General features: G+C 43.7%; 1 protein-coding gene across 5 annotated transcripts in view; it reads left to right on the top strand.

Annotated features, from left to right (window-relative positions):
* Positions 1-5,567, top strand: part of CTNND2 (catenin delta 2) — a 661,272-nt gene extending 655,705 nt beyond the window's left edge. For all 5 annotated transcript variants that reach the window (XM_040977415.1, XM_040977414.1, XM_040977418.1 and 2 more), the window contains one exon: positions 4,373-5,567. In XM_040977415.1, coding sequence (XP_040833349.1) covers positions 4,373-4,633 — 261 coding nt within the window. In that variant the 3' untranslated portion in view covers positions 4,634-5,567. The remainder of the gene's footprint in view (positions 1-4,372) is intronic.
* The last annotated feature ends 9,039 nt before the right edge of the window (positions 5,568-14,606 follow it).

The raw sequence follows: 14,606 nt of genomic DNA, 5'->3' as shown, positions 1-14,606 counted from the left end.
TACGTTTCCTCTAATCTGCTGTCAGCAGCAGAGGCATTGGAGGTGTTACTCCTATGCCCTTGAGTTTCCCATTGCATGTGTGACCCTTCTGGAAGACACCTGGTATGCCCTGTGGCACCTTGGTCAATGTGACAGCCCCACAGCATGCCTGACTTGCTGCTAATGGCGAGTCAGTCTCCCCTTAGTTCTGGTCACTTCTAAAAGTAAAGAAGCCAATGAATGAATTGGGGCACAAGCAATAGACAAGAGAGTGCTGGGTTAGTCCAGGTTACTCGCAAGAAAATGGTCATACTCAGAATAGGCACAAAATGTACTGAAAATGCCAATTCCTAGTACATGAGTCAACCACTTGCAGCAAATATAAGACTTGGTAGGTACAGAGAGCAGCCTCCAGCTCATGAGTTGCATCAATAGACTGGAACCTTGATTTTACATCTATGGGGTAAGATCAGCTTTTAGCTGCCTAGGGAGGAAGGAGTTCCGCACCAGAGTCAGATGACTGCACAAGCCTTCCTCCGTGGGCTCCTACTGACATGGGCAAAGAGGTAACAGGGCATGGCTGGGACAACCTTCCTGGGCATCACGGAGTAGGTTGCTGAAGCTGGCCTGCTCATGAGATGTAGAGGACAGTCCATGATTCCAAGGGGCACATCCTTTCCACCTGAGCATATTCTGAGCATTTCAGCAACCTGGAATCTATGTGCCAAGATGCCACCCTGCCACAGCACAAGTGCAGCCTGGTGTAGCCCATGCCCAGTGTGCCTAGGATGTACTAGATATGCTCTGAGGGAAAGGCAAGGGCCCACGGTGTCACAGGTGAGTACTGCTGCCACCATGCAGCCCATTCACCTCCAGGGAGCCATGGCAGCTAGCCCCTGGCAGTCCTAGTCTGTGTACTCCCAACCACCAGACAGAGAAGGCTTTGGTTCAAGAAGAGACCTGGTGATCAGTACCTGTGTTTGCATTCTCTGGTCAAGTGGTTATGGCTGCCCATTCCCAGAGGGGAGTGCTGTCAGTCTGGGAGCTTCTCTGGGCCAAGAGTGGCCTCAGCACTCATGTTTGAGCAGTTGATCCACCAGGAGGGCTGAGCTATGCTTCATTCAGTTTTGTTGACTAAGCTTTTCTTCTTGCTGGGCACACGTGTCACAGAAGGAGCCTGGACAGGGCCAGCCTTTACAGGGAAATGAGTTTCAGACAGATCTACAAAGTAAGTTGGCCGACAGTGACTGCGGGGAGTGAGAGATCAGCTGCATGGCCATGTGTGCTGGGCAGGGTGATGGAGTAGGCTTACCATGACTCAGCAGAGAAGTCAGGCTCAGCTCTGTGCTGCCCCTCCCCTCTAACCCACAGGGCTACCTGGAACTCCGGTCACATTTTCAATCTCCCGATTTTCCAGTGTGGAAAAGCTGGAAGACTGGCAGTGGGCAGTTATTTGCCTATGCTCAGAAGAAATCCAGTTTACAGGCAGACATAGTGAGGAATATCCATTAACAAGTCCTCTGTCTTACACTGGTAGTCTTGTGGCACTCTCCTCCAGAATTAGTTGTACTAAGGAAAAGGTTTCCGCAAAGAGGACTTTATGAGAGTAATGGTCACAGAACAGCTCAGCAGCCATGATGTCCCTTCCAAAGCAGGAATTAGCCATGGGCTCCTTGGATACAATAGTGCTTTCACACCACAGTGTACAGCACCACTCAGAAGGCCCTGTTTTCTAAGAGCACTGTTCTGCTTTCATAGAAATTGAAATACAAATCGTGCAATGGTTTCTAAATGTGTTTACTTCTAGCTGTTGTACACAGAGGGCTTTGCTGAATTTTGAATGTTAGAGATATTGCCTTCAACTATAAACGGTAGCCAACATTACTCCACCAGTAACGTGTCTCACCAGCTGACATACCACAGGCACTGAGCAAACGCAATCCTACCCATGGCCCACCTCAGTGGCTAATGTACACACACCTTAGAAATGGTTGCAGGGAATGTGTTAAGGACAGAGTCCTCAAAAGGCACAGAGAATCGGCTAGTGCGGAGTTCCAAAGGTGACAGCGGTAAAAACATCCCATTAACAAGGAAGTAGCAGCACTGCGGAGAAGACCACAGCCTTGGTGAGGTCTTCAGAGGGAGTCCTATCTCCAGTGCTGCCTTTCTCAGCTCCAAGAGCAGCAGAGGCACACAACTCCCTGACCGCTGCCAGTGCAGGACCCGGAGTCAGCGCAGTGAGCACTTCCCTCCATAGCAAGCAGCCTGGCAGAGTCAACACAGACCTCCGACTCAGCAGGGTGTTTGTTCACAGCACCACTGGCTTTAACCAAAGGGCACTAGCTCCTCTGAGGTTGTTTGTCCATCTAGAACATGAGGGTTGGAGAGACAGAGGATAGTCATAAACATACACACCTCTGTGTACTTTTCAGAAGAATGTTGAATGCATTGCCTACAGAAAAACAAGCGCAGCACGTTCCAGTTTCCTCCCTGTGTAATTTTCCAACTCGCCCAAATCTGAGCCTTTATATGCTGTGTGTTCTGAGAGCCTAACAGCGTTGGAGGAAGTGCCACAAGGTGTGCCACAAGGTACACCACTCTTCAAAATGTAATCAAGAGCTGTGTCAACTAGCTGCAACAGACTGGCAGGTCTGACCTTAGCAAACTGTCATTTAATTCCAGACGCCTCTCACCCACCCTCAGGCTCTGGGTTAACAAAGGCCTAGGCTCTGTAGACATTTGGGCCTCCACGAGTAGATACAAGTCCCTTCATCAGCCACCATTCGTCGCAAGTGTGGATGTCTGGGACAGCAGCTCTGATGAAGTTCATCTCCTTTGAAAAGCAGGTTGATCCCTACTGTAAATCACTCAGCTTAGGAGAGGGAGTCTCACTTCCTTAAGACTTACGTGTGAGCTATTAGAGGCATTCATGCACACACAAGTGCTAATTGCAAATCATGACCTCCTAACAAAGACCAATTTCTAAAGGATGTGTCCATGGTGAGCCTTGGTGAAATGAAGTCAGAGTTACCGGCTCTGCTCCAGAGCAATCCAACTGTATTTCTTTGTTTTCTAATTCGCCCTGGACTCCCTCTCCCCATTCACTGCAGATAAGCACATCTCACACGCTGGGAAGTTCTGCTCAGCTTGAGAGTAGTACTCTGAAAGATGCTAACAGATGTGTATCAGTCTGAGAATTCTGTGTCCTACTGTACCCAGAGCCAAGGGGAAGGAGAGAATTCTTGACTTCCTGTAACGCTCTGAACCCTGCAAGGCCTGAATAGCAGACAGTGGCCTACAGAAGTCAAGAGTGCAAATGGAGCAGGTTGAGTTGGGCCGAGAATTCTGAGGCCCTTCTCCCCACTCGGTGGCCCCGTGATCCCACATCATTCTTGTGTTCAGTCTGTTCTTAGCTGAACCAGAAACCATTAGATCCTCCAAAATGTAGAGTGTCTGGATTGTGAGATCTAGTCCCAGCTAATGCACCTTGTCTCTCAGGCAGGGGGCGAGAACTGCCCTAGGAGAGGAAGTCTCGGTCCTCATGCATGGATGCGGGGGGGTCAACATAGTAGTAATGACTGCCCTCCTTCCAGCAAGAGGAGGCCTATGACATCACAACACACCAGTGTGAAACAAAACCTGCAGAAAAGATGAAGCTATCTGCTTGCATTGCAGAGCTTCTGGTCTGTGCTTCTACACTTTAGAAGACTACCTAGTATTGATGAGGTGGCCGACAGTTTAGTTGTACTTCAAGAAGTTAAAATTGCTACATGACCCACCCCAAAGAATCTTAAGAATTCAGACAGGCACTGACACATCATGCTGCTTATAACATCAGTCACAGCAACCAGAAACATCCATAAAAAGATGAATGAAAGTTCTAGGTGCCCAGCAGGAAAGGAATGGATACTGTGATGCCTGGGATAGTTGCACAGGCACTGTTAACTCAGCCTTCAAACAGGGAATCCTGATGCAGTCTACAGCAGGCACACGAGAGCACAAGCACCTTAGGACTCTATACAACTCCTAGAGATGCAAATTCTTTAAGCAGAGGTGACTGCCAGAAGCTGGGGAGGAACCAGGGTAGCAGGGACAGTATCTGGGATGATGATGATGTGTGAATGGATGGTCATGCTAGTTGTACAGTACTGGTAATGAACATAAGCCACTGAACTATAAACTTGAGAGCAATTTCTTTGGTCAATTATGTGTTACGCAGATTTCACAATAAGACATGATAAGCCATGAAAACAATAGGAACCCAGAAAGTTTTCAGAGGAAAGGGAGTGGTCATTGGTGGGGATCAACCTGACAGGTATCTGGAGCCCTCGGCCCGGGGGAGGTCGATACTGGGAAGCCAACTCATGCCACATGCATCCTCTGTCCCCGGCAGGTTTCAGCACAGCCAGTCCCACAGGAGCCAAGCAGGAAAGACTACGAGACCTACCAGCCTTTTCCGAATTCCACAAGAAATTACGAGGAGTCCTTCTTTGAGGACCAGGTCCACCATCGCCCTCCAGCTAGCGAGTACACCATGCACCTGGGCCTGAAGTCCACCGGCAACTATGTCGACTTCTACTCTGCTGCCCGTCCCTACAGCGAACTCAACTATGAAACAAGCCACTACCCAGCCTCCCCCGACTCCTGGGTGTGAGGGCCGGCGGCACGAGGCGCTGCGGGAACAGTGCATGTGCATGCATACCACAAGACATTCCTTCCTTTTTTTTTTTTTCCTCCCCTGCAAATTTAGTTTGTTAAAGCCTGTTCCATAGGAAGGCTGTGATAACCAGTGAGGAGATATTCAGAGCTATTTTAGAAAGCTAAATGAATTGAAAGCTAACTTGGAAATCAATAGAAAGCTAAAGCGATCCTAAAAGTGACAGTGTGCAACACCTTTCTAGTTTGAGCTATAGAGTATTAAAAAAAAGTGCTTTATATTGAATGTGGCTGAAGAAGGCGAGGAGACGGTCGGGGGCGGGGCGTGAGGTTATGGTAAGCACAAGACACAGGGGTTTTCACGTGCTAAGGGGGACGGCTTCTCACGCTTCGATTACTCTTCATCTGTTGTGACTAGGCTTCAAGTTGCATTGGGGTTCCTCTGTACAGCAAGATGTTTCTTGCCTTTTGTTAATGCATTGTTGTAAAGTATTTGATGTACATTACAGATTAAAGAAGAAAAGCGCATCGTGTATATTACACCAACGCCACCGTGTTTCCTCATCTATGGTTCTAAATATTGCTTCAATTTCAAACTTTTGAAAGATGTATGGACTTCCAGTTTTTCTTTTATTTCTCCCAATATGTTTTAACAACAAAAAAAAAAAGAAAAAAAAACAGGAAAAAAAAGGAATATTTAGCAGTATTGTTCGTTCTGATATGTGACTTTGTTTGTGGCAACTTAACAAGGCATTCAGCAGTTTCTGACAATTAACATACATCATTCCACACTCCTTGTCAACAAAGTGCTTTTTCACTGCCTAAAATTTTAGATGTAGATATTTGAAATAGATTTTTTCTTCATTTATACCAGTTTTCTTTATGATGATACAGTGTTAAAAGAAAATAAATTACAATTGATCTGTCATCCATACTTGCTAAGAATGTCTATTTCCAAGGACCCTATCATACAAAATACACATTCTTGCTTGTGTGTCTGTGTGTGTGCGGGTGTGTGTCCATGTACATGTCAAACTGACCTGTGAGAGGTTTCATTTGGACAGGAGCGATTTCATCTGTTGCTCATCCCGTACAAACTTTGTTTTGGTTTGGTGTGATGTACATCCATTTGTTCCTTTGTACTGTACCTATTCTAACCATCTAGTGACTCAGGATATTTAGGCCGGTTGAAGTCAAGTGATAGGAGTCTCGCACATTCACACACTCTTGGATACCCACTCTTTTTGCAGGCCGATCTCCTTCCACATCTTATGCCCTTAGTACACAATAAACCATGGCCGACTCAGTCTCACTGTGGGGCCAGTTACTTGAAGTATCCACAGAAGATGTAACCTGCTCACCTTTTCCATCCCCCAAATTTTCCGTTTATGTGACAGGGAGCAGTAGACAATTCTGGATTAGATTATTAAAATTCAACTTGAAGCCAACGTTAGACTAGTGGTTAACAGAGCTAAGAAATAAGGCTAACCATTTGAAAGAACATGGGCTGTGGGTAAGTTAGCTTTTGCTCTTTAGATGCAAGTGACTGAGGCCAATAGGTGCCTAGTAAATGTTAACTGTTCTTGGAAAAAAAAATAAAAGAAATAACAAAAAGAAATTGGTTGCCATCTTCCTTTAAAACCTGCTCCCTCTCACTCTACAAAGAGTAACTCAGCTCAAGGTTCCCCAAAACAATGGTTCTTTCTCCAAATTTAACAACCAGCAGATAATGTCTCAATTCCAAAAATATGCATGGATAAGAATTCCCACAACAGGAGACAGGAATGTTTGTATGAATTTCCCTATAAATCTACATACAGGTTGCACTTTATTGGCTATTTAGTATACAAAGGCGCATTTCTGGGTTCTGAAAAGCATGGTGCAGCCCCTCAGGAGGAAAGCCACATCAGATAATGGGTGTGCCCACTTCACCTGTGGTCATGGAAGGTAATATTCAAGGTCCTCCCCGCAGACAGTGTGGTGTGGATGGGACTCATAACCTCATGGGGAGTTTAGCCTTCCTAGAAGTAATAGGACTCACTCCATCTAGGGTTGCACAGGCAAAATTAAAGTATGTGCCAAGAGACACCTTGTTAGGTTTTCTTTATGATTTTCAGTCTCATCACATGGCCCACATGTGTGACTTAAAAAAAAAAATCAAGGATGTCCTTGCAGTCCACTGTTCCTTCAGAGTACCTTATGCCAGGTTGCAGCTTTAACCGATTCAGCCAGGTACCTCTGGCATTAACAGAAGAGGGGGTATGGGAATCACGAGTCCTCAGTTACCCATGGCAATCCTTTCATGTACCCACAGAGATGAACAGAAGAGGAAGGTAGGCAGACATAGAAATAGGCAGCTAGATGGTGGATGGCTGCACAGATAGCCGGATGATAAATGACAGGGTTTTACCTGAACCGTTAATGGCTTGGAACCCCCACAAGCTCCACTGGCAAAGAATGTCCATTGGTTGGCGATTGCTTTATTTGTAACATGGGATGTGTTAGATAAAAGCCCAAAGTGGCACGAAACTGTTTGCTTTTGATGTGCTGAAGCGGTCAAGTGGGGGCCCCCAAGTGGCTCCATTTAGATCCGCGAGATCCTCTGGACCCTGGACTGTCCTACTGACAATGAGGATAGTATTTTTCAGAACAAAAGAAAAATAGTACTGAAGTTTTTCTATTCAGTCCCTACAGTAAATCAGAATACACTTAATGTAAAATCAGATACTGTGTAAGAAAACAGATCCTTTATAATTTAGAAGTACTGGCCACCAAGGACCAATTTTAAGGAATGTGTAAACTATATCATTCTGAATAATACTAATGTTTAAGAAATTTATTTTTAAATACTGATACAATTATATACCACACATTAATGCTTTTGTCTTTATTAACAATCATTGGTTGGACAATGAAAGATCAAATTTACAAGAATTAGTGTAATGCAAGATGTCACATTATACTAGGACTAATTGGGTGAAGGTTGACTAAGGACTTTCCATGCCACAGGAATAAGACACACCAATGGAACACTGCTGTTCAGGAAAAAAGCAGTGTTTAAACTCAGCAGCAAACAAAGCCACTTGGTGTGTCTGGTCTGTCTTGTTTGAGCTCCGCTTTTCCTCAGTGTCCAACATTGTCCCTGTGTCCCTGAGAACTGTGCTCCCTCAAGAGAGCGTTTGGCCAGGGAAAGCTCTGGGCACTCCCACTCATGCAAAGTCAAGAAGGAATGTGAAGACACCACTGACAAAAGCTTCCCTCTGAGCTGCTGCTGTCTTCCATGGACCAAACAGACTCTGGACCATGGCCATTTACTCAAAGGCAGGAAAAGGCTACCCTGCTAACTTTGACTTTGAGGCCAAAGTCACCCCGGAATCTCTGTGACAAGCACTCAAGGAAGTGCGCATGTTTCCATGTGCAGGATGAAGCCTGTGGATGACAGCATGATTTTCCGTGGAGGAAGACTTGGCTGTCTGCTTCGTTGGTGCCTGGACCAAGGTTTCCTTTCTGAAATGCTGTCAAAACAGCATCCTGACAACCAGCTAATTGGCTAAGCTGGCCTCATCCCACTCTTAACCTTTATAACCACAATCTCTAAGAATCCATAAATCTCAATGTCTCCTACCCTAGGGTTTGGAGCCCTGGCCTATGCCAATTAACAGCTAGCCCCAGGTGTTCATCACATCCAGTGCTCAGCCACTTCCCCTAGTGTGTTTGGTTGCTAAGGGCTTCTGGAACTTAGCTAAAAATGGTAGGCAATTGATGGTACACACTTACATTATCTGGTGGAATCTGAATAATCAAAGCTGGTTTGCTCCAAAAATCTGGTGCCAGCAAGTGGGTATGCAACTTTTTGGGAAAATAGAACTGGCCATATGGGTTCCCAGGATATCAAGCAGCTCTTAAAATCAATTTCCTTCTATGGTGTGCTCAAGATCAGGGTTCATATGAAAAACAAAAAACCAGGCACATCACCTCACATCAGTGTGACATTTATTGGAGCCTGCATAGTTGCAGTGCAATGACAGTCTGGGATGTGCAGTGCAAGAGACCTAGCACAGTAACTATGAAAGCCATTTTCCACATAGAAGCTTTCCAGCCTAGGTCCTGCTCAAACCATTCCAAACTGGCAAGGTACACATCTGACCACAGCATCATCAACAGCTGAACATCAACCAACTTGTCTGTGCCTGAAGTCCTGTCACCCATGGAAGATGAAGATGGAAGGTGAAGGAAGAGACTCATTCTTACCACTAGGCAGACTGTGAAAAGGTGAAAATGAAGTTTAAAGTTTGGACCCCAGTGAAACAATAGGGTTGTTGACAGAAATGTCAGCAGTGGCCCCATTAGAATCACTCAACATACCGTCAGGGATTTTATATATATATAACATCTCACTGTTCAATCATGGAATTAAACAATGACAAATGCCCTTTAGAAAGTGACAGGTACTCCCTACCAGAGCAGGCCTGACCACAGGAGAGGGCTGACAAGGTCAGGAAACGAGCTCCATCACTTAACTGTCGAGTTTCTCCACTGTTGTTCTGGGCAACTGGGGACAGAGGCAACATGCCAGCTGATGCAATGCAGGGTACTTATTAGCACCCTTGGACCCTACCTGCTCAATGCCCATAGCACCACCTCCTGCAGCTGTGACAACCAAAACCCATTTCCAGATGCTGAGAAATATCACATGGAAGGATTAGAGTGCACAAAGTGGGCCCAGTTTAGAGCCACTGCTCTAGGACAATGCACGGAGCACAAGATAGGAAAGAGATTGCTCCAAGCTGGACAACCTACAGAACACAACATGAGACAACAGAGTTGGACCATAACAAAAAGAATAGGCTCCCCATGAGCAATAGTGGGGGAATGGGAGGCAGAAGGAATGGACAGAGAACAGCATACAACAAATTTCACTCCAAATTTAGGAAAGCAGGGGGAAGAGCCATCAACAGGCAAAGATTGATGTGCTTAAAAGGTAGATTGTAAAAACACTAAGGCTCCCCGCCCCAACACACACACCCCTTTCTAGAAGAGAGGTTTGTGTGGAAGGGATCCAGGCCAACAGATCTCAGACTCAGCAGGCCTCAGGATTGCCTGCAGCATGCCACAGCTAGTTCAGGTGGTTTGTACTTGGTTAGGGCTGGCACTGGCCACAGATTGCCTTTCAAACAAATAAAATCTTTTAAAAAATGGCAAAGATGACAGAGAGACATATTTTAGTTTTTGATTCACTCCCCAAACAATGATCAAGTCAGGGTCAGGCAGAGGCCAGCGGTAGGAAAGTATGTCTGGTCTCCTGTGTGGGTGGGAACAGTCCACTCACCTGGACTGTCTTTGTTACATTCCCTGGCACATGAGCAGGGAAACTGGACTGGAAACGAACAGCCAGGACTTGAACCAGTACCCTAATCTGGGATGTCAGCATCACAGGTGGCTTGACCCACTGTGTCACAATCACAGTTCTAGCCTTATTTCTACAAATTCCAAAGCAATATTGATGTTCCTTGTCTGTAGACACATTTTGAGAATTGTTAGTATAAGGAGAGATCGCTTAAAGTATTTCTGTTAATTAACCTAGAACCTTTCTGCTCATAGTCTGGCAGCCAACAGCATCAGTGTCACCTGGAAACCTAGTATAGCAGAGTATTAATTCTCAGAGGAGCCATTCTGCATCTACAAAGACCCAAAGGTGATCCACAGGTTGATCAAGTTTGAGAACAATGATCTAGAGGTTATATGAGGGTGTCAGCTAGGAAAATGGTGGATAAAACAAAATGAATATAATTTAGCCGTACTGGGCTATTTGCTAAATGGCAAAAAGGGCTATGCAGGTACTTTAATACTTATTTGAAAGGCAAAAATTACAAAGAGAGGGAAAGGGGTAGGGAGAATGAGACTTTGATAGTTTCCATCCACTGGTTCACTCTCCAAATGGCTACAACCAAGGAGCTGCACCAAGCTAAATCCAGAAGACTAACTCCATTTGGGTTTATCACATTGATGTATAACAATTGAAGCAGTCAGAACCCAAACTCCTACCCATATGGGATGCCAACACCACAGGAAGTGGCTTAACTGCAGTTCCACAATGCTAGCCTCTACAAACTTTTAAGAAGTGTGCCTTTATAATCAGAAGCCCAGTGGTGGGTCCCTCATCTTTCAGAAGGAATTCCCCAGTCATGACATCTTGGCCCTGTGACAGCAGCAGCGCTGATGACCCAGGGGGACTCCTGTAGTGAATAGGTGGAAATACAACCAAGTCTCTGAAGTAGAGATAGGACTTGGCATCATCTCTCTGGGATGAGTTAGAAAATGGTTGTACATACAACAACCATGGGAAGCATAATCTAGAGCATACAGTCTCCAAGTGCGATTGCCCTCGAGGAAGCAACATGGAGCAGCAAAGGAGACTGCGGTGGGGAGAACAGCAAGACCAGAGTGGTGGTGTCAAAACAAGGAAAGAGCTTCCTGTGAAGAGAGGGCCAGATGCCCCAGGTGGACACAGAGGACAAGGCGGGAGGGTGGCCAGTTGGTAGCAGGTGCTAAGTAAGCTTGTAAACCAAGGGGCATGAGGCCCATGTTCATGCAAACGGCTTAAAGGCAACCTCTTACATTTGTACATCACTTTAGAGCTTCTACGGCAGTTCAACATCTCTTCTCCTTGTCCTTCTCACTACTAGGTTCCCTAGTAGTATCAGTTCCCTTTTTAATGTAAGAAAATAGGTGCTCTCATGCAATTAGCAAACTTTGCAGCTGAGAATTGACCTCTTTCAGCTTGAGAGTTAAAAAGTCTTCCAAACAAAGAAGTCAGAAAAGTCAGATTCTCCAAAGCTCCAACCTTAACATGATATCTGTCTAGCACACTGCCCGGGTGCCTGGAGCACATCTAGTCCCTCAAAACACCTAAAAAGTATGTATGGAGTCCCTCTACCAACTGTCTTGAGGGACATGTTCATGCTAGATCCCACAGAGTGCCTGCCATATCAGTTTAATACACACCAAAAAGTAGTGAAACAACAGGAGGGAAAGATAGATGTAGATACAAAGATCTTTTCTCCACTGGCTCACTATCCAGTTACAGGAAAGGCCAAAGGAACTCTATTCTGGTCACTCACCTGGGTTACAGGGACCCAAATACTTGGACAACAGTTTTCTGCCTTCCTGGGTGCATTAGCAGAAGCTACCATGGAAGTGGAGCAGCTGGGATTTAAAAGCTAAACTTGAAACTCTAGCATTGCAAGTGATGATTCAGCCCCCTGCTACCTCATTAACAGGGCCATTAATTCCTCACTCTGATTTTCACCCTGATTTCCCCATCACACTGCACCTTCTCCAGGCAATTTACCTTCACCTCACATAGGTCTGTCTACCCAAAGGCAGCCCAAGTACAGGGAAGCACACTGAACTCCTTGGTTGTTTTTGTTGTTTTGGCTTGGTTTGGGTTTTGCACAGTGAACTCCTAATAAACATGACCAGTAAAGATCTTCACCATGACACATTGCAGTGAAATGTTCCACCCTAAAACACAAAGAAGCGATCCTAAAATGCACATAGGGGAAGTCCCAGATCGACTTCAAAACATTCCAAAATAGACTGACAGACAATTGCTCATCAGAAACACTACAGCCCTAAGACATAAACACTGCCAACCCAAAACTGTGTCCAGCAAAGCTCTCAGTTATAAGAGGTGAAGACCTTCTGAAACAGAAACTGAAAGAATTTATCACCACTCATCCAGCCTTACAAATGATCCTTAAAGATGTACTACACAAAGAAACCCAACGTGGTTGAAAACTATAAAGGAAGAAAAGCTAGTGAAAGTGAAAGAAAATCCAAGACAAACAGGAACATTTATGCGAAAATGGTAGGGCCAAGTCATTACTTAATAATCCTGAATGCAAATAGCCTAATTAAAAGGTACTGACTGGATGAATGGTCTTGTCACAAAACAAGACCCATTCATTTGCTGCTCATAGGACAGACAAATCAACAATAGATATACAAACAATGAAAGTAAAAGGGTAGAAAAATAGTCTGGTAACAGAGTGTGAAAAATGAGAAGTAGCCATTCTATTGTTGGATAAAATAGGCTTTAACACAGAAACTGTTAGACAAAGAAGGGCATTATGAAATTATTAAGGGATCAGTGCAACAGGAAAATGTGACAGTTACAAATGAATATGCAACCAATGCTAAGGTGCCTGGCTATTTAGATCAAGGGAAACATGGGGGACTTCATAACCCACTCTAGTCCATGGACTGATCAACCGAATGACAATAACAACAAAAAAGGAAACAGCTATTCTATACTGTGGACCAAATGAACCTAGTTAATATCTATAGTATATTTCATTCTACAGTAGCAGAATGAACAATCTTTTCATTAGCACATGGAACTTCCTCTAGGATAAACCATATTCTAGACCATAAAACAAGCCTCAACAAATGCAAAAAGATTGGATATCATGCATTCATCTCTTCTGACAATTGAATGAAGCTTGATATTAACAACTTAAACTCAAGGAAATATGCAAAAATATGGAGAACAGTATGTTCCTGAATGAACATCATAGAAAAATCAAATGGAAGCAAAAAAAAAAAAAATCCATAGAAATGAAAATGAAAACATCAAAACTTGTTGCACATATAAGAAGCAGTTCTAAGAGGAAAATTTATAGCAATTAGTGCCAACCAACATCAAGAAATTGAGAATGTATCAATAAAAACCTCTAACAGTACATCTCAAAAGTCTAGAAAAATAAACCAAAACCCAAATTAGGAGAAAATAAAAATTGGAGAATAAGCTTAATTGAAATAAGTGATATGAAAAATGAAATGAAGAGCTTGCTTTAAAAAAAAACTAACAAAAAAAAAAAAGGAAAGACCTTAATAATTACAATCAGAGAATGAGATCTTACAATGAAAACCACAAAAACAGCTATCTGCCAACCGAATGGAAATGGTTTTCTGGACACACACAATCTAGCAAAGTCATGGAATCCAGGAAAACCCACATGGACTAGTAAGCAAGACAGAAACCAAGTCAGTAGCTAACACCTTCCAACAAAGAAAAGCCCCAAGACTGGATAACGGCCCTGTTGAATTCTACCAAACTTTTATGCAAGAATGTATCTCAGTTCTTCCCAAACAATGCAAAGCAATTTAAAGGGAGGGAATGCTCCCAAACTCTTCCTAATAAGGCCAGAATCACCTGAATCTCAAAACCAGAAAATGATACAAAATAGACTGTAGACCGATTTCCATGATGAACAGAGATACAAAAAAAAAAAATCAACAAAATAGTACTTAATAAATCCAACACATCAGAGAGTTCATTCACTTGCACCAAGTGGGATTTATCCCTGGTATACAGGAATGGTTCAACCAAAAAGAAAAATCAATAAACAGGATACGTCACATTTACAATTGAAGACAAAAACCTTATGACTATCTCAATGGAGAAAGCATTTGATAAAATACAACATCCTTTCATGATGAAAACCTTAAACTGAATATAGAAGAATGACCGACATAATCAAGGCAATACATGACAAATGCAGTGTCAATAACATTGAAAATTTGGAAGTATTTCCATGAAGATTCAGAATAAGTTAAGGATGTCCACTGTCACCATCACAATTCAATAGATGTCTGGACATTTTAGCCAGACCCATTACACACACAAATTCAAAGCTTTACAAATTAGAAAGGATAAATTTAAATTATCCCTGTTTTCAGTTGATATCCTATAACAGAAACACTAAAAGCACTCCACTAACATTGAGAATAAGAGTTTAGCAAAGTTACAGGATATAAAATCCATACACAAAAATTGAAACCTTTATACAAACAATGCCATTGCTGACAAAGAACTTATAAGGGCAATCCCACTCAGTCACTACAAAAAATTTTTAAAAGCTTGAGATCAATTTAGCCACTGATGTGAAGAACTCTACAGTGAAAAC

This window comes from Ochotona curzoniae, unplaced genomic scaffold (genome assembly GCF_017591425.1).
Source record: "Ochotona curzoniae isolate NIBS_2020 unplaced genomic scaffold, NIBS_Ocur_1.0 contig_2754, whole genome shotgun sequence".
NCBI lineage: Eukaryota > Metazoa > Chordata > Mammalia > Lagomorpha > Ochotonidae > Ochotona > Ochotona curzoniae.
This window is presented reverse-complemented; position numbering and strand designations above follow the sequence as displayed.